At 40.2% G+C, this 20,586-nt stretch overlaps 1 protein-coding gene across 1 annotated transcript in view; it reads right to left on the reverse strand.

Moving 5' to 3' along the window:
* Positions 1-20,586, reverse strand: part of Pgap1 (post-GPI attachment to proteins inositol deacylase 1) — a 77,446-nt gene that overhangs the window by 12,054 nt on the left and 44,806 nt on the right. Inside the window, exons 18-25 of the mRNA XM_052749460.1 lie at positions 20,353-20,461; positions 18,916-18,954; positions 14,806-14,899; positions 11,567-11,657; positions 9,956-10,153; positions 8,516-8,651; positions 6,417-6,467; positions 5,650-5,837 (exon numbers count right to left, since the gene is read on the reverse strand). Coding sequence (XP_052605420.1) covers positions 5,650-5,837; positions 6,417-6,467; positions 8,516-8,651; positions 9,956-10,153; positions 11,567-11,657; positions 14,806-14,899; positions 18,916-18,954; positions 20,353-20,461 — 906 coding nt within the window. The remainder of the gene's footprint in view (positions 1-5,649; positions 5,838-6,416; positions 6,468-8,515; positions 8,652-9,955; positions 10,154-11,566; positions 11,658-14,805; positions 14,900-18,915; positions 18,955-20,352; positions 20,462-20,586) is intronic.

The raw sequence follows: 20,586 nt of genomic DNA on the forward strand, positions 1-20,586 counted from the left end.
TTTCTATTGTATTTTTATGTCATTTTAACTTTCTTTCCTTTTTTTTTTTTTTCTTCTCCGAGACAGGGTTTCACTGTGTAGCCCTGGCTGTCCTACAGCTCTCTATGTAGATCAGGCTGGCCTTGAACTCAGAGATCCTCCTGCCTCTGCCTCCTGAGTGCTGGGATAAAGGGTGTGCGCCCCCACCACCACCTGGCCTAACTTTATTTCTTAAATACAATTTTTACCTTTTATCTTTACCTAATTATATTTAATATTTTCTATTTTGTAATCAGACACTTCTGTTTTTCTTTTCCTGACATTCTTCCCCTTCCTCTCTTCCTCTCACCTTATTTCTTCTCTCTTTCCTCCCCCTCCACTTCTCTCCCTCAGTCCACTATGCCGTTCCTTCATTGCAGATTTTACCTTTGCTGATTGGTTTTTTAAGTTTTTTTAAAAAAAAAGAAGTGGCCATCTCTGTTTTTATTTCTTTACTAATCTGATTTTTAACTTTATAGCTTAGTACATAATGTCTTTTACCGCTTTCTTTTCTGTGGTTGTTAGTGGTGTACACGAGCTGTTTCGAATTGATTCCCTCGGTTGTTTTTATGTGTTGGGTCGTGGTAGTGCTGCAGTTTTGACAGTGTATCTTCTTCTCTCTGAGCGGACTAGGGTTGAGAGCTCAAGAGAAGACTGCTGGTTACAAAGATTCCCCACGTAAAACAATGCAACCCCAACCCCAACAGACAAGCAAATCACAACACAGAAACGTGAAATGGGCAACACAAATCTTGCAGAAGTTCACAACTGGAGTAGCTGAAGCAAAGATGTTGAGATGCCTGAAATGGCCAAGAACTCAGAAGCCTTGTTTTAAAAATAATGACTTCAAGCCGGGCGGTGGTGGCGCACGCCTTTAATCCCAGCACTCGGGAGGCAGAGCCAGGCGGATCTCTGTGAGTTCGAGGCCAGCCTGGGCTACCAAGTGAGTTCCGGGAAAAGGCGCAAAGCTACACAGAGAAACCCTGTCTCGAAAAAACCAAAAAAAAAAAAAAAAAAAAAAAAGACTTCAAAGAAGATTCAAACCAGCAGGCGAATGAATTAAAGAATTCAGTGCAAGACTTGGAAGGGAAATCCAGTGTCTTAGATAAGACACCCAGCAAAGGCATGTGGTTTCTGGAAAAGGCAAACAGAAATCTTAGGCATGAGCAGCTCAGGATTTAATTTAAAAATTCAATTCAATGGACAGTCAACATTAGACCACACCAGGTGGAAGAAAGTACGCCAGGGAACTGGAACACGGCTATAAAATGATCTTATTTGGATGAAAAAGGAGGAAAGAGAGGGAGGGAGGAAGAAAAACAGAAACTTAGGACCACAACACCCAAGACTCCTGGGAGACGGAGGAACCAAAATCTGTAATGTGTCTGATGAAATTAAGACAGACTAAAATCACAGGAAATACACCCAATGACATTTATACAGAAAATCCCCTACGCCTGGGAAAAGAAACGGACCTATAGTTATGAGGCATTTATAACTGTACATGGATATGATGAGAGAAGAATCTCCCCACATCATTACAGTTTAGCATGCCAAGTTCAGAACCAAGAATACGGACAGCTGAAAGAAAGGTGTCGGATTACATCTGAAGGAAAACATCAGAATGACAGAATGTCTCTCAGCAGAGACGGGGAAGGTCAAATAGTGTGTGAGAAGATGGGCTTCCTTTTTGTTTGTTTGGTTTTTTTAAAACTCAGAAATTTTTCTATGTAGCCCAGATGGAGCTGGAACTTCTTTGTGCCTCAGGCTGACCTTGAACTTTGAACCCTCCACTTTAGACTCTCTAGTGCTGGGATTACAGGTGTGTGTGCCACTCAATACGGCTTGAACTGATGTAAGCCCTGAAGCAAAGTAATTGCTAACTATGATGACTCTATCCAGTGTGCTGGTTAGTTTTTGTTAATTGATACAAGCTAGAGTTATGTAGAAAGAGTGAACCTCAGCTGAGGACTGCCTCCCCCAGGTTGGGCATATCTAGGGTGTGCTTTTTTTTTTTTTTTTTTTGCAGAGTTCAGGAGCAATGCAGAGGATGATAAAGAAACACCACATGCAAGAAGAGGAAAAAGACGTCCAAGCATGAGAACTTGGTAGAGAATCTCAGTTGAAAATTAGTAACTACAGGAGACTTAGGAACAAATCAAACAGAAATAATTCAGTGTGTGAGCAAATCTCTAATGTGAAGGAGAAATTGGTGCACACTTTTCAATAATCACACTAAACATAGTCACTCCTAACCCCCCAGTTAAGGTATCTATTGACTGAACTGTGTGACCTTTGAAAGAAACACACCTCCCTGACAAAGGCTCACCTGGACCTGAAGTGCAAGGAAGGAGGTGATCATTCCAACCCCAGATAAGTAAAAGACATTTACAGCTGACAAAGCAGACTTAGACTTCGTCCGAAGAGATAAAGAAGGTAACTACACATGAATGAAAGAAACAATCCATCAAGAATACGTAACAGCCGGGCGGTGGTGGTGCACGCCTTTAACCCCAGCACTTGGGAGACAAAGGCAGGCAGATCTCTGTGAGTTCGAGGCCAGCCTGGTCTACAGAGTGAGTTCTAGGACAGACAGACAGGCTACACAGAGAAACCCTGTCTCAAAAAAACAGAAAAAAAAAAAAAGGAATATGTAACAGGGGCCACAGGGATGGCTCAGCATTTAAGAGTGTGGTTTACTCTTGCAGAGAACCAGAGTTGGTTTCCAGCACAGATGTCAAATGGGTCACAACCACCTGAAACTCCAGCTCCAGAGGATCCAAAGCCTCTGTCCTTCAAAGGGCATTTGCCACTCACGTGGACATATATACACACAGAGACACACTCATATACAAAATTAAAAATAAAATAAATACTCTCCTCTAGAAGAAGACATAACAGTCAAAAATGTATGTGCTGAATGTCGAAATCAATAAATTACATAAAACAAATGCTACTGAACACAAAAGAAGAGACTGATCCAGGTACAATAACAGCGGATAACGTCCACACTCCCCTCATCAAAAGTGTGGTCATCCACACACCCTTCCCTCAAATTTCAGATTGAACTACTTCTTAACAGACACCAATAGCATATTCTATCCACCAGCTGTGAAATACACATCCTTAGCAGCCCACAGAACTTTCCCCAAAATAAATCACATTTTAAAACTTAAAACAAGCCGGGCGGTGGTGGCGCACGCCTTTAATCCCAGCACTCGGGAGGCAGAGGCAGGCGGATCTCTGTGAGTTCGAGGCCAGCCTGGTCTACAGAGTGAGATCCAGGAAAGGCGCAAAGCTACGCAGAGAAACCCTGTCTCGAAAAACCAAAAAAAAAAAAAAAAACTTAAAACAAGTCATAATTTTAAAACACTAAAATAATTTTTTTGTTTCTTACCAAATCATAACAGAATAAAACTAGAAATCAACAACAAAAGGAGCTACAGAAATGATACAAGCACATGAAACTTAAACAATACAATTCTGTACGATCAGTGGGGTTCAGTTCTTTAATCAAGGGAAATTAAAAAAAATCACAGAATCACATGAAAATGAAAACATCACTTATTATAAGTTTTGGAATCATGCAAAGGAAGTTTTCACAGCAAAGTTATAGCTATAAGGACCTACATTTAAAAAAATAGACCTCAAATAACCAATAATGCACCCAAAGGTCTTTGAGAAAAGGAACAAATTAAACTCTAAATTAATAGACAGGAAGAAGTACTGGGACTCAAGGAACAGTTAACAGGGAGCAAGGAAGTCAACAGTAGGTTCTCTGAAATGGTAGGCAATATTGACAAACTCTTAGCCAACCTAACCAAAAGAAAAGAAGACACAAATTAATAAAATTAAAACCAAAAGAACAGATAGCAGCAAAATCTAGAAGATCATTATGGAGTATTTTGAACATTTGTATTCTCAATAAACTGAAACACTAGAAGAAATGGATAAATTTCTAGACAGATAGGACCTACATAAAATTGATCCATGAGCATATAAACAACATAAACAGGTCTGCACAACAAGAAATGAGAATACATCAGTAATGTCTCCCAGCAAAGAAAAGCCCAGGAGAAGACAGGTTCTATCAGCCCTTTAAACACACACACCAGTTTTCTTCAGTCTATTCCACAAAACAGGAAGAACACTGTCAAACAGTCTATAAAAGAGTTTGATCTGATCCCAAGGACACAGCGAACAGAAAACTATAGACCCATCTCTCTGAAGAAGCAGCACAAACATCCTCGATAAAATACTTGTAAACTGAATTCAACAGTACAGTCAAAAGAGGTAATCAAGTTGGTTTCATTCCAGGGGTGCCAGGATGCAGAGACACACAAACAAAACAACATAATTTAGTGCATGGATAAAATCAAGGACAAAAACCATGTGATTATCTTATTAGATGGGGAAAAAAGCCTTTGAAAAATTCATTATCCATTCATGAAAAAAGCCCAAAAGAATCCAAGATTAGATAATAGCTCAGCAAAGTAAAAGGTGGATATAACCAACCTACAGCTAACTACACTATCTGGGAGAAAAGTTACAAGCATTTCTTCTAAAACCAGGATGACGACAGGATGTCTACAGGACTGTTATTCAATATAATGCTCGAAGTTTTAGTCAGACCAATGAGGTAAGAAAATGAAAAAAAAAAAAAAAGATAAAAATAGAAAGGAAAACATCAAATTATCCCTATTAGTAGAAAATATGATCCTATACTTAAAAGTCCCTGATAATTCCAGTAGGAAACTCTTAGACATGATGAACGTTTTCAGCAAAGAAACAGACACAAGATCAACATCTGTTTCTGTATGTCAGCAGTGAACACACAGAGTTACATCAGAAAAACAAAACCATGTATAGCCTTTAAAAAGGCAGTAAAATACCCAGGAATAAACTTAACCAAGGAGGCTAAATGAAGCAGTGGTGAAATTTACTTAGAAGGACAGTGGATTAGCCAAAGCAGTCCTGAGCCAAGGGAGTGCTGTGTGTCTGCAGATGATCAATACAGCAGTGTCAACAGTTGCTAAGTTATGAATGAGCTTAGATGCTGACCAGGTATTTTATTGAGGTTTTTTTTAGGCTGTTTGTACATGGTTTTGTTGGAAAGAGGAGGGGACCAATGGAATAGATAAGCTAGGACAAGAGAAGGTGACCTCAACATAGTAAAAGGCATGTATGAAAATGTCACAAAAAAATTCATTATTTTGTATATCACACATAATAAAAATTGTTTATAAATTACTTTTTTTGGTTAAAAAAATACAAATCACTTCCTTTGGCTGATTTTTAGAGAACATTATAATTTCAGAACTCAGAAGCATCATGGCTAATGAGGGAATGGAAATGTACTGAAAACTAATTCCAGGCAATATATAGCTTCCTATTTTCAAGCAATTTTCATGGGCCATCAGGAATTCAGCCAGGCTCTATTAAGAGAGATTTACTGCCGGGCGGTGGTGGCGCACGCCTTTAATCCCAGCACTCGGGAGGCAGAGCCAGGCGGATCTCTGTGAGTTCGAGGCCAGCCTGGGCTACCAAGTGAGTTCCAGGAAAGGCGCAAAGCTACACAGAGAAACCCTGTCTCGAAAAACCAAAACCAAAAAAAAAAAAAAACAAACAAACCTAAGGTTCTTTAACCAATAGATGAGAGACGGCATGCTGAGCAGAACCACCCACGTGAGCAGGTTAATCACAGTGCCGTGCATGCGCAGACTGTCCTCAGCATCGTTGGCAGACAGGCGAAGACCCTGCACTGAGGAGTCTTTATGGTGGTTGGACTTCTTTTCACTTCTTCTAGAGTGTTTGGGATTCTAGAAAGCGAAAGAACAAGAATGTCAAGATGTGAATAAACAAAAATAAGTTCAAGATATTGCTTATTATTACTTAACTCTTATTACCAAATATAAATAAAATAATGAAGTTGCTTTGCTAAAAGTACTTTAAAGTTGTTATCATCACAAGAGTTTTCTTCTTTTCTGTTTTATTTGAGATGCGATCTTGCTATGTGACCCTGGCTGATCTCAAACTCTCAGGTTCCAGCCACCCTATGCTTCAGTTTCCTGGGTGCTTGAAATACCAGCATGTGTGACCACGTCCAGCTACATTTTTTGACTTCTTATTTTTATTGTTAGTAATAACTCAAAATATATATATTTTTTAACAACAACGTGATGAAGGTAACCCAGGATCAAGTTAAAAAGAACAATTCAAGTCTATTTCAATATTCCTTAACTTTACTTCAAGTTACTTAAAATTCACAATTCCTTTTAAACATTATAAAACCCTCACATCTACTCCTATGGCTTCAAAACACAACAATGGGAAAACCAAACGCACATTTCCTCATGTGCTTTCATATTAATATGTAGCGTTTAGAAAACAAAGCTCACCACTGGCTGGTTGCTTCTAAAGGTCGTAAGGCTGGCTTGCAGATGGACAACCTTAGGAAGAGAAGATGATTTTAACTTTACTTGTATTTGGAACAAAAACAATAGACAACAGTTTTAAAAAAAATTAAAACTGAGAAGCATTATAATCTGAAATTTTAAAAAATATAGGCCGGGCGGTGGTGGCGCACGCCTTTAATCCCAGCACTCGGGAGGCAGAGCCAGGCGGATCTCTGTGAGTTCGAGGCCAGCCTGGGCTACCAAGTGAGTTCCAGGAGAGGCGCAAAGCTACACAGAGAAACCCTGTCTCAAAAAACCAAAAAAAAAAAAAAATAAAAAAAAAAAAAATAAACGTGGAGCTGGGAAATGGCTCAGTTATCAAGAGCACTAACTGCTCTTGCATAGGACCTGGGTTTGGTTCCAAGGCCCCACAGGGCTCATGAGCCTCCGTCACTCCGTCTAGGGGTTCTGATGCCCTCTTCTGGCCTCGATGAGCACTGCACACACACAGTGCGATAAAACATACACATAAGTTATAATGAAAACATTAAAAAAAAAAGCAACCAGGCTTCATTTAAACATTTGAAAACAACATTCCATGAAACATAAATCATAACAAATGATAACTCTTACGGATTTATAAAAGAAAAACACAAAATGGTAACAATAAAAACTTCCAGAATAAGCAGAGACCTTTTATATCCTCTGAACTTATGTTTGAACGATGCCTTGCTACTGTAAGTTTACATGTCTTGTAGGTCAAACGTTTCATTATATTCAATATTATAAAAAATGTTCAATTTTATGTGGTGGTAAAATACTTATGAGACTTCAAGAAAAATGTGTAAATTTATTGTTTCTCTTAAATTACATATCTGAGGAAGTTTTGTCTATTGAGTCAGTTTTTAAAAATTATCTAATTAGGGGGATCTTTGATTGGTGTGTAAAATGAATGAAAAACTTTCTTAATAAAAAAATAAAAGAATATATAAAAGAAAAAAATTATCTAATTAAAAAAACAGAACCTAACCTTATTATTTATAAACTTAAGTAGCTCTAGACATCTTTTCAGATTTACAAAAGGTCCTTTTAGAAAACTGAAAATAATCTACAGTGTGAAAGTCTTAGTTTAAAAGAGAGGCAGATAGAGCCTTGATGAAAAGTAAGAATAATTATCCAGTGTGATGTCCACAGTCCACCCACATGATCAACTATCCAGTGTGGGGTCAACAGTCCACCCACACGATCAACTATCCAGTGTGGGGCCAACAGTCCACTCACACGATCAATTATCCAGTGTGATGTCCACAGTCCACCCACACGATCAACTATCCAGTGTGATGTCCACAGTCCACCCACACGATCAATTATCCAGTGTGATGTCCACAGTCCACCCACACGATCAATTATCCAGTGTGATGTCCACAGTCCACCAACACAATCAACTATCCAGTGTGGGGTCAACAGTCCACCCACACGATCAATTATCCAGTGTGGGGTCCACAGTCCACCCACACGATCAATTATCCAGTGTAATGTCCACAGTTCACCCACATGATCAATACACCACACACGCAGCTTGTCGCCTCCTGGATTCCCTTCCACACCATTAGTTTACTCAATGTTTTCTGCTTCAGTAAAATCATCACTTAATTGTTATCATTACCTTTGATTCTTCAGCAACGTATGTCAGTATCCACTGACGTGACTGATAACTTGATGAGAACTAACAACTTTTCCTTTTCCTACTCATGTCTGAAAGATGTGAGTGAGTAAATCTATTCTAATAAAATGTTTAAAAAGTTAATGACCCCAGGAACAAAAAGTGACCTAAAACAGATTGTATCTTCTCCCTTTTTTTTAACCAAAACCCCAACTCAGACTAATAATGTCAATTCTATACTTAACTAAATATAAGTTAAACAACCAAGATGCAAAAAATAAAAATTAAAACTTAAAAAAAAAGCCTTTACATCAACTTTCTAATATAACAGAGGGTTGCATTCAGGAATAATCACAATTTTTGTTAATAATGCCTATGGGGCACTCTATAGGTGCCTAACACAAAGCCCAGGCCTTCTGGCTTGACTGATTCAACATACCTTAAACACATAGTACAGATAAGACAGAAGTATGGCAAGTGCTCCACAAGTCGTCCAGCTCACTATGAGAAAGACAACTGTCAGAACAGGCAAGTCTGGTGACATCACCTTGATATCCTTAGGAAGTTCAGCAGGTCTAGAATGAAAGAAACAAAGTTGTGTGTGTGTGTGTGTGTGTTTTTTAAATACAATAGTGTATATTTACATAGTCCACAAAAGAAGAAAACAATGTAAGGCTGAAAACTACTCATGTTGCAAGAGGAGCATTCCAATCCATGATCTCGTGTGTCAGGCCACAGCCAAAACACAGATGCACTAAGGAAATTGTAAAGTAAGCTTCAGGTTATGTATATAAAGTAATACAAAACAAATGCATTTTGCACTCGGAGCTTGGGCCCATCCTCAAAATTCTTCATAATATATATGCAAATATTTCAAAATCTAAGAAAGTTTAGTGTCCTGAGCATTTCAGAGGGAGAGCTCTACCAGCCCCTCAGCGGCTTATTAATATGTGAGGGACACAAAGTAAACTATAAAGACAAACTGTGTAGAAAATAAACACAAGCCAGGCGACGGTGGTGTAATGCCTTTAATGCCAGCACTCGGGAGGCAGGGCCAGGCAGGGATCTCCGTGAGTTCGAGGCCAGCCTGGTCTACAGAGCGAGATCCAAGACAGGTACCAAAACTACACAGAGAAACCCCGTCTCCAAAAATCAAAAACAAAACAAAACAAAAAAAATAAACACAAAGTAAACTATAACATGTGTCTCAGCATAGGTGAGAGGTGACATGCAATTCTCTAACGCACTGTGGTGATTATTTTTATCAGTCGTACTACGCCTGGAACTTGTACTAAGGCAGGAAGAGGACAGCTATTTACAGATCCTGTGTCATGCATGCCCAATCCTGACAGAAGAACACAGTCCATCTGAGAACCCCGAGGTCTCACTGACAGAAGCCTGAGACCCAACTCCGAACAGCAAGGGAGGCGGCAACACCTGTCACCTCCCGTGTGACAGGAAACCACATCACAGCCATCCGGCATGGAGGACTCAAGAGAAAACTAGACCGGGGTTTTATCAGAAAAGCCACTAGTAACTTTAAACCCAAACTGCCTTTGGGCCTGCACCGTAACTCCAGGCTGTTTTCAGGGCCTTTATCCGTCCATCCAATCAGATAGCAAAGACCAGGATTGACATCTCCTGCCGTGAAGTTTGGTAACAGAAGTCAGAGTGTCTATTCACAAAGTAAGTGATGACGAAAACCTGTAAGATTTCCTACTGGGATATGCATGCACACACATATGATCTTACGCTCTCCCTCCTCCCCGCCCCCGCTGCAGTGCCGAGGATCAAGCCCGGGTCCTGGCACATACTCAGCACATACCCCAGCCCTCATACTTTCTTCTCTGAGAGTGAGGAAGCTCTAGCAGAGGCTCACCTCTTCAGGGCTAGCCACAGTGAGGAGAGAAGCTGCACAGACGTGGAAGAGAGCAGACCACTCCAGTAGGCAGTGCAGGTCCCAAACAGAAAGAGGATCAGGGACACCAGAGGGAAGCACATACTCTGGCTAGTTAGCACGATGGCGTCTAATTCCGGCAACAACACTGCATCCCATAATTCCTTAAACCATTTGTACCTGTAAAGCAGACAGATGAAACCGTAAGACAGAAGCAAAACAACCCAAAATTCCAATAACGGATGCTTAGCCGTCTATTATTTGAGGTGTCTCACCATCTATTAGAAGTTTTAAAGGGCTAAGACGGTTTGTAAAATATACTGAAGACAAATCTTAATTCTTGTTTGTTTTTTTCAGATAAGCGCTCGTGTAGCTCAGCCTGGCTTTGAAGTATGGATCTCCCTGCCTCTACCTTCTGAGTGCTGGGACTACAAGTGTGTGCAAGCATGCGTGGTTTTTACTGCATTCCCTTCCATGTGCATGTGCGTGTGCGTGTGCGTGTGTGTGTGGTGTGTGTGCGCGCACGCGTGCATGTGAGTGTATGTGCATGTGCGTGTGTGTGTGTGTGCGTGGTGTGTGTGCGCGCACGCGTGCATGTGAGTGTATGTGCGTGTGCGTGTGTGCGTGGTGTGTGTGCGCGCACGCGTGCATGTGAGTGTATGTGCATGTGCGTGTTGTGCGCATGGAGGTCAGAGGAGGATACTGAGCACCTCCCTCTACAGCTCTGTGTGTGCCTTATTCCCTTAAGACAGGGTCTGCCACCGAACTGGTGGATTGCCATTTCAGCCAGCAAGCCCTTGGGATCCGGCGGTCCTTGCTCACTCAGTGTTGGGGTTTTACAAGCAAACACAGCCACAACTGCTTTTCATGTGGGTGCTAGGGGTTCAAACTCATGTTTCACAGTAAGTATTTTGACCCACCAAGTGAACTTCCCGGCCCTTGGCTCTTGATTCTTTTGAACAAGTCAATGAGTCTGTTGACCACTAATTATCCGAGTCCACAGCCCCAGAACGACTTTACTCCTACCGATCGCTGAATGAACTAATTCAGTGCTAACTTGTTTAAAGTCAGGAGTCAACAGCTATTTGGAATGACAGAATGAAAGAGGTCTAAGAAATTACCAAATGTGAGCAAATTAGTAACTGAGCAAATTAGCAACCTGGTTAAAGTGTAAACTTTTAGATTTTTAGACACATATAATAACTATATATAACTACTTATATATAAAAGTCTGTAATTACTTTTTTTTTTTTTTTTTGGTTTTTCGAGACAGGGTTTCTCTGTGTAGCTTTGCACCTTTCCTGGATCTCACTCTGTAGTCCAGGCTGGCCTCGAACTCACAGAGATCTGCCTGCCTCTGCCTCCTGAGTGCTGGGATTAAAGGCGTGCGCCACCACCACCCGGCTGTAATTACTTTTGATCACATTACTGAAAATAAATGTTGATAGACATATCGGGCCTTTCCCCAAAAGTTCCAGTTTAAGAAAACATCAGCTGCCAAATATCTATGAAAATTCATAGTATATTATGACATCAAAACAAAATTATTTTACAAACAAAATTAAAATCGTTATCACAGATAATGAAACTTACCCCAACAAAAACTTAACCATAATTACAAACGGGTCAACTTTGTACGGTTTGGCTTCTTTATCCAGTATGGCTGCATATTCTAAGCAATAACCTGGTGATAAAAGAAAATCATTTCTGGGTAATGAAGAACTATTAATTAAACAAATATACTTCATCTCTGAACACCAATGTGACACATAACAAAATCACAACACTGCACACCAGAAATGGTAGGGTCTGTCGTCCTACCATAGAGAGTACTCTTAGAAGGTTCACTGTAACCACACACTTAGTCACTCATCAAGGAAATGGAGGGTGTCATGGCCCAGCCAGGGCTTCACGATGTGCATTTTTATAAACCCCGAAAAGTGACTTCAAGAACAGGTTTATTGAGATATAATTCTTAAGCCACACAACCCATCCATTTAAAGTCCATAAATTCAGTGGGTTTTAGTGTATTTGGTTATGCAGCCACCAATACAATCAGTCTCAGAACATTTTCGTCACCTCAAAGAAACAGTTTGCTTTGAAATGACCCAGTTTGGTAACCACAAATCTATCTTTTGTCATAGCTATTCCTGTTCCGGTCATGTGATATAAATGGAGTCGTAACATATGATCTTTTGTGATTAGCTTCTTTCATTCAATACTTGTCAAGATTCAACCATATTTTAAGATATATAGGGATTTGGTTTATTGAGGTATTAGGGATTAAACCCGGTGAGGACTTCACAGATGCCAGGCAAGGGCCCTACTGCAGAACGATACCCTCAGCCCTTTATTTCTTTTTATTGGTGAGCGTATTTTTTTAGCAACTGCTTTGCTTATTATGAAGAGTATACTGTGGATATTTGTGCACATGTTTTTATGTGGATGGAAGCTTTCAATTCTCTTTGGGGTGTTCCTGAGAATGGAGGTGCTCGGTTCTGTGGTAACTCTGTTAATCCACTGAAGGAAGTGTCTGACTGTTTTCCACGGTTGTGTATGAAGGTCCCGATTTCTCCATCTCCTTATTTGCACATTATCATTCATCATGCTCGTTCTAGTGGGTACAACCTACAGTGACTGACGGTTTGCATTCCTGGTACATGACTACCTCTTAATTGGCTCGGGACACACTCGACCATTTAAATCCTCTGGAACAGCTAGCTTCAAATACCTCTAGCGTCTCCACAGACAATCCAGCAAATTCTCTGTGACTCAGAACCAATTGTCAGCCTTGGAACAAGGCAGTATGGAGCGCCTCTTTTCAAAGCACCACAAGCATCCTGAGGTCTGGCTGCAGTCACACTTCCGGAACTGCCCCACAACTAAAAGGCTAGGTCTGAGACTCCGAAGAGAAGAGCTGCATGTTCTCTCCACATGAAGAACCTAGTCTGCATGGAGGGACGCGTGCATATAAGTGGGTGTAAGCAAGAGTGAAGCCTAAAATACAAAGGAGACCAAGAGGAATGTGCTGAGGAGGTGGGGAGACTACCCTGGAACATGTGTCACGAAAGGGGTCCCCAAGGGTGTAAGGGAAGTCAATTATAATACACTTTTTGAAAAAAACACTATGATATTTAATGCTTTGTATGGTATTTTTTAAAAGGCCAGCGCTGGGGATAGAAAGATGGCTCAGCGGTTAAGAACACTGGCTGCTCTTCCAGAGGACCTGGGTTCAATTCCCAGTACCCACATGGCACCTCACAACTGTCTGTAACTACAGTTCCAGGGGATCTGGCACCCTCACACAGATATACATGCAAGGCAAAACACCAATTTAAAAAAAAAAAAAAAAAAAGGACAGTTCTGGGGCAGATCACATTTCTTCCCTCTCCATGGAACACAGTTTAACAGATTAAATATGAAGAATAAATTCACAAAAGTTATTAAAGGACATTAAAGTTTTGTGAAGGTCATTAAAAAAGAATTGAGTAGAAAAAGGTTTAGTACACAAAAATGGTGAGGAGGATTCCTGGCTTTTGATAGCTTGGCCTCAATCTTTTCCCCATCTCCTACCTCCTTTGAGATTGTCCAAGCATAACCAAGGTCTAGCCTCTTGGGAATCACTCTACACTCTTCAGAGCCATTCTGTCCTTCACTTTGCTGACCTTGGGAGGCTGACTTCTGTGGACCAGCTTCTTTGGGCAATAGCAGTAAACGGGAGAGCAGGAAGAAGTAAGGCTAAGCTCTCCCCACCTTCCCCTGCAAGGCCAGGTGGCAGTGACTGTATCTCCTGTCTTCTTCAGTCATGTGTCGGAGTTTTAAAAAGTGGTAATGAAGCATTGGCTCAAAAATCAGGAGAAGAAAAGGCTAGGGCATGAGCGGGGAGAGAAGCGAAAGGTGAGGGAGGAAGGGAAGGGACAGAGGAAGAGGAGAAAGGAGAGGACTGGGAGGAAGGCACGGGGTAAACCAGGAGGGCGAGTAAGATCTGAGCGTGCACGCACACAACTACAAGTTCATCCAACCCAAGTATCCTGGCTGCTGCAGCAGCAACAAGAGAGAAGGTGTGGACAAGAAGAGAACCTGAAGGCCACGGCTCTAGTTACTAACACGTTCTAGAAAACAGAGAGGACAGACGAACACACTCAACTCCATCATGGGGATGGGATCACCAAAATCTCAATTATGAAAAACACAGAAAACTAAAATGTTTTCAATAAATTACAAGGGGGAGTGGCGGGATTAGGGGAAACTGTAGCTACGGAACTGAATGATTAAACCTAAGGACACACCGCAGTGTGTGGATCTTACCTAAGACTGCGGAAGACGATAAAAGCACTCGGTGGGCCACTCCCAACCCTCTCTCTGTCCTGTCTCCATTCCTTCCGGTTTGGAAACTTCCGACTTCCTTCCTCATCCCCCCTCTTCCTACCCCATCTGCTTTCTTCTCTTCCATATTTTCACAGGTCATTTTTTTCTATATATGGGGACTTTTGTTCCTTTTATAAGACAAAAGTACTGAAAAAAAACTGAAAAGACACCAAGAAGACTGGTCACAAAATCACACGCTATTCTGGCGTCCCCAGGGACAGTGGTGGTGGCTAATTCTAAGGACTTTCTTATGATGCCTTCCACTTCAGCATAACCTAAACAAATAGGACCATGGGAATAAAGCCCAGTGGCAGTTCTTAGACTGTACCAGGCTCTGGTTCTGATCTCCAGTACTGGAGGAGCAAAAACAAACGACATCAATGAGCAAACATGACATGTGCCCAACAGTGGCTCCGCTTTAAGATTTAAAACAAAATTAACATTTAAGACGTAAGCACGGTTACCTGTTGAGAAGAGAGAATATAACTGTCCTCCGTAAGCCAGAAGGATGCTAGATACAACGTAGGCAGGAAGAGCCCCACCATGAAATCTAACCACCTAGAAAACAGACAAACCAAACGTCAACTGGGCAATATCTGTGCGGATGAAGTAAGCGTACTTTCACACAAAATAGAAAGTCGAGTCTTGTCTTTGCATTTTTTTTTCTGACATGGCCACACACTTATTTCTAGTCAGGAGCATCAAAATTCTAAGTAAATAAATATTAATAAAGTATAGTATCATAGAAACAGCTGAGTTTCTCATCAGAGGCATAAATAAGTTCCCATGCTACAACGTACTTTCAAAGCATCCTTATTGAGATCTAGTGTTCAGTCATGATAGCTGACATCTTATATGCATTATCTCATGCCCCCTTCTCAAAAAACAACCCTTAGAAGTGGTTTTCATCGCTACTTACATGCAGAAGAATTCAGGTATGGAGAGTACATACCTTGCACTATTACAAATGTTTTAATGGCAAACTTACTTCATCTCTGTGTGCTTATTAATAAAATGGGGACAATGCCAGTGTGTATAGGTGTTATAAAGACAAAGCATAGTCACTGTTTAAAGAAGGTGGAATGCTAACTCTCACTAGGTAAGCCATCTGAAATCCCTAGCTGGAATTGTTAACCTTCACTAAATCTGGAAATCCTGCAAAACTTGAACTTAAATTCAGCCTAAGCTCATAGCCATTATGTTCCGGTGCTTCAAGGTAACATACCCTATGTAAAGCATACTGTATTAAAAGGGATGTTAAGTTCATTGTTCCACTGGCATATAGTAATTAAGCAAGATGATAGACTCAATTGTGGTATTTTTATATATGCACATTAATGTTCTCTTAATGTTAAAATTAGTTTACCTTAAAGTTTTCTCCATTCCACAGAGTCCTTTTAAATCACAAACTGTCTGGTGACCTGAAACAGCCTATGGAAGTTGAAGCCTGACACAGACAGTGTAAGACTTCAAAGAGCCCAGTGTCTTCCTGGTCTTTCCAGTATCCTTCAAGGCAAGCTTACTGAGTGTTTAGTGTTTCGGGGACGGAAGAGGCACTTCACATGCACACCCATTCCCCGCAAGTCCTCTGAAGGAGTCTCATCCCTTTAGCAGACAAACTAGTCTCTTCCAGCTGTCAAGTCTATTAACTACAAACCAACCCTCCTGGCAAGACGTGCCCATCTCAGCAAGAGTGGCAGGGTTGTTACGGGTCAGCTGGCTGCCCTCCGTCTGGATCTGGGGCCCTCTCTACAGAAGGGAATTAATCTATGCCCGGTACTGTAAAAACAGTAGACAACCCATGCCTGGGAAGGGCAGAGGCCCCAAGGGGGAACTTACTACGGCTGTTTAATGAAATTGACACAGCAACAAACTGCCTTCAAAATCTCTATGCTTATACCACGGACAGAAGCCACTCCCAGCTTTTGTCAGAAAGTGCAGTGAACAGTGGTGAAGGCAGAGTCTCACAGCGACCCAAGATACCGAGAGTCAGTGATAACTGAGGGCCCAGCCTTAAATCATTTATGTCACTCCTTATAAGAATCAGGGGACACTGGAGGAGGAGGAGGGAGGAGGGAGGAAGAGTGTAAGAGCTGAAGGCAGGGAGGAGTCGGGGTACCAGCCATCTTCCAAACAAGACACAATGATTGCATTCATGTCATAGCAGCAGGGACTACTGTGCTTGGCCTGTCCAAGACTGGCCCCGTCAGTCATGTGTGTGGAAGGGACCATGGGTTCCTACCTCTTCCTGTTGGACTATTGGCTACTTATAGATTCGGGGAGAGGAGGAGGTATCGTCTTGAGTTGTGAACCCGGGGTAACCCCAGCAGGTTCTAATGGATAGCTCCAAACCCACGGTCATAGAGACGGCCCTAGTTCAACTGCGTGGGTCACAGACTAAAACAAACACAAGTGTGAGAAAGGGATGCGTAGGGAAGACGTGGGCGGTTAGTAAGTCATGGTGGGGGATGGGAGTAATCGGAAACTGTCCAGGAACAAATTAATTAATAAAAAAATTAGAAAAAGAATAGCATCAAATTTGCACAGCCATGCTTACTGCGGCCCCATCCACAAAACAAGGGGAGAGAGCAAGCCCATCAACAGGTAAAGCGGTAATGAAAGAGGCACGTTACATATACACACTGCATACACGTAATGGAATTTTATTTGACTATGAACAGATGAAATTACAAAATCTGCCGGAAAATTGTATAGATTTGGAAATAGAGCAGGGTGACACAAACTCGGAAAGATTTTTAAAAAAGCGCGTGCCTTCTCCTATGCAGATCCCAGCTTGTGATGTATCTATACATGCATATAAATGGTATAAACTAAAAAAAAACTACAAAGGAAGCCAAGGGGGCAAAACCGGTGCCAAGGAGGAGCAGGAGGGCAGAAGGGCACACGTGACGTGAAGATGTGTAGGAGACACGGAGGTCCCTGTGCTCAGACGAGCAGGAGGGAAACCAGGAGTGTTACACATGCAGGGTTTTCCACCCAGAAGGCTGGGAAAGGTGGTTAATGGCCTGGTAACTTCTGTACTATCTGTACGGCAGGCCACACTGCCACCCCAGACCCTTATGTTCATCTCGATCAATCTAGAGCTCTCTCCTCCCCCAGACCCTTATCAGGAGCATTGTTTACCTTGAGCCTGCCTCCTCGTTAATCCAGAGAACCTATTTTTATGGAAAATGTTACTTGTACTTTACAAGAGTTTTGATGGAGTCATGTCTTAAGCTTTTGTTGTACACACAGGATTGAGTTCATGATCACCAGGAAGCTTTTTTCCAAATTGTGCTGTGCTTAAATAGGCCTAAAAGAAACTTTCCAGGGTCGGACTCCAGGAGATCGAACCCAAACTGTTTACTGAGTCATGTGGAGACTTCCTTCTTGCCTTGTTCTGCTGGCCATGGTGTTTACAGAGACCCGTCCCCCCAACAATGAAAAGGAGATGGGGGCGAGTTAAGGTAGGAAGGACAGGGGGAGTTGAGTGATGGGAAGAATTAACTAAAACAGTTGGAAAATGTCATAATGACATATAATAATACTTTGTGCGCTAATTTAAGGAATAAATCTAAAAATACACATCAAATGAGTTAGATACATTACACAGAAGTTCATTCTCCTAGATCTACAAGCCAAGTAATTAAGGATGAATGAAGAACACGTGCTTTTCCATTTTGGACTTAATCAACACACGTTCTTTATTTGATTTTAAAAAGAAAAGACCTTTGATCTTGCGACACTAATGCAATCTTACATTTAGAAGGATTTCCACATCTAAACGCAAATGTTACTTTGTTTCTATATCTAAACACAAATGTTACTTTGTTTCTACATCTAAACAAAAGTGTTACTCTGTCCTCTTAGTATGACTGTCTTTGATTATTGCATACTAAGGTAACTTGAATTTTCTCATCACTAATCTGAAATATGGACCACGGGATCCAGATAAGAGCCAATGTCTACCTTCACTCTTAGCTATGTAAGTGACAAGTCTTTTGCATACTTTGAAAACATAAGAGCAGGAATTACTTTGTATTACAGAAAATAATTTTTAATTGGTTCCTTAACTCTTTATAAATTTTTAAGTATTTATGATGCTATTTTACAACTCAAACTAAAATTTACTTATTTCTTCATGATTTATAAAAAATATTTATACATTAACTGAATTTTATTATGTTCATAAACTTTACAATAATTGAAATCTAATTCCCAAAAGGTTGTTGTAAGGCTCAAATGAGATAATGCATACAAAAATGTTTCTAACTCAATTTTAATAATTGAATTACAATCATGACCAAGTACAAAATTATCAATATTATCTTATGATTCAAGAAAGTAGTGTGTCTGAGACATAAAATGCAAAGTTCCAAAAATCAAAGCAGCAATAAAAATTTTGTTGTATTAATTTCTATGTCTTAATATTGTACAATTCTACAAGTTCTAATAAAAAAGACTAATATTTGTGGTCCTACTTTAAAAATTACTGGTTTACAGAAGAAGACTGAAATCCCTACCAAATCACAAGGCAATAAGTAATCAATCAACTTGCATTAAGTTTCTCTTACCTGTCCAAGTATTTGTGGAAAGGAAGTCTTAATTGTCACCTAGGATAAAATAATTGTTTTAAAAAAAGGTTATTTTTCCTAAACTCATTTCATGTTTTATTAAATTGAGTACTTCTGCATATCTTTTAAGTATGGTGATTTTTGAACAATTAAACAAATCTTCAAGAATGTTCTAAACCATCATATTAACTGTCTGAAGTACAGTTTACTATTCTGTATATTTTCTAGTATACTTCCTCCTCAACAATTGGATGAATGCTACGGTATGTGGATGGCAATCCTTTACTAACTAGAATATTTAATTAACCACAATATGTTATAAAGAGATCATGTTGTTAAAATAATTTAAATCAAAATGATATTTATGAAACAAAACTCATCGTTAATACACATTAGACACTAAGAAATCTGGGGAAAGGAGACGTTTCTTAAAGAAGTTATGACAGTTATCTACAACATGGCTGTAATATGCTGCCTTGCTAAAATATAGACTTCCTGAAAACAGCAATATTGATTTTCAAAAACTTGGATATTTAGCAAGTATGCAGTATTGAAGGCAAATTGACAGCACATTTTTTTTTTTTTTTTTTTTTTGAGACAGGCTCTCACTGTGGCTGGGCTGGAACTCACTATGTAGACCACACTGGCCTCAAACTCACATAAATCCACCTGCCTCTGTCTCCCAAGACAACGCATTCCTTATCATTTTAATATTGGAAATACAAAGTGGCAAACTGAAAAAATGCAGTAGACCTGCAATACCCATCACTGTTGGAGACAGAATACAAAATATCATCCATGAGTTCCATGAGATACAAATTAATTCATTATATAGGTGCACCTGAAACTTGGTCACAAGAACAGATTCCACCACTCTGCCATCCCCTATTTTACCCTAAAGAAGTTACTCCTATTACAGAATCCAAACTCTTATGGATGCCAACCAAGAATAAGATATTTCACATAAGCCAGAGTGTCATAACACCACCACTGAAAAGCATAGGGATCTTTAAAAAGTAGTAAAAGGTGAGATGCTTAAAATAACCCAGTACTGGTACAAACCAGTATGCACCACATCTGTTACTAGAGTAAAGCACAGCAGCTAATTAGATGAAGCTCTTCAGTTTATGAAAGATTCTTGATTCTGGGCTTTAAAACTTAGAATAACCTTTTAATAAATTTAAAATTTAGAATAACAATATTCTAATTATTTAGAATAATAAGTTTCCTCTTCTTCTATATGATGCTCACATGCTCAAACAGTCTATTCACAGAAATACTAAGATATTGTAAAGAAGCAGAGTGGAAAATATTTAACAGTTTAATTTCTCATATTTATGGGCTTCTACATCAATATGTATCTGCAACTAACAGAAAAAGAAGACCTCTACTTGTCTATAACTGAAGCGTACTTAATGATGCAAACGTATGTCTTACCTCATACTGACAGTCTGACGACGTGTACATTTTTAACAATGCCACGTGGCTGTCATTTTCCGGCTGAGCAACATGAAGTTTCAGAGAAATCTCTGTGGAAGATGGAACCCTAAAGAGATTATTGAAATATCAATCCTCAGATATGAAATGCTGGAAAACAGCCACGGCTGAGTCAATTCTCAGCACCATCTAATGAAATGATGTAGAGGAAGGTAAAGGACACATTGTCATCAT

The sequence above is a fragment of the Peromyscus californicus genome, unplaced genomic scaffold (assembly GCF_007827085.1).
Source record: "Peromyscus californicus insignis strain IS unplaced genomic scaffold, ASM782708v3 Scaffold_21__1_contigs__length_65335640, whole genome shotgun sequence".
NCBI classification, from domain to species: Eukaryota; Metazoa; Chordata; class Mammalia; order Rodentia; family Cricetidae; genus Peromyscus; species Peromyscus californicus.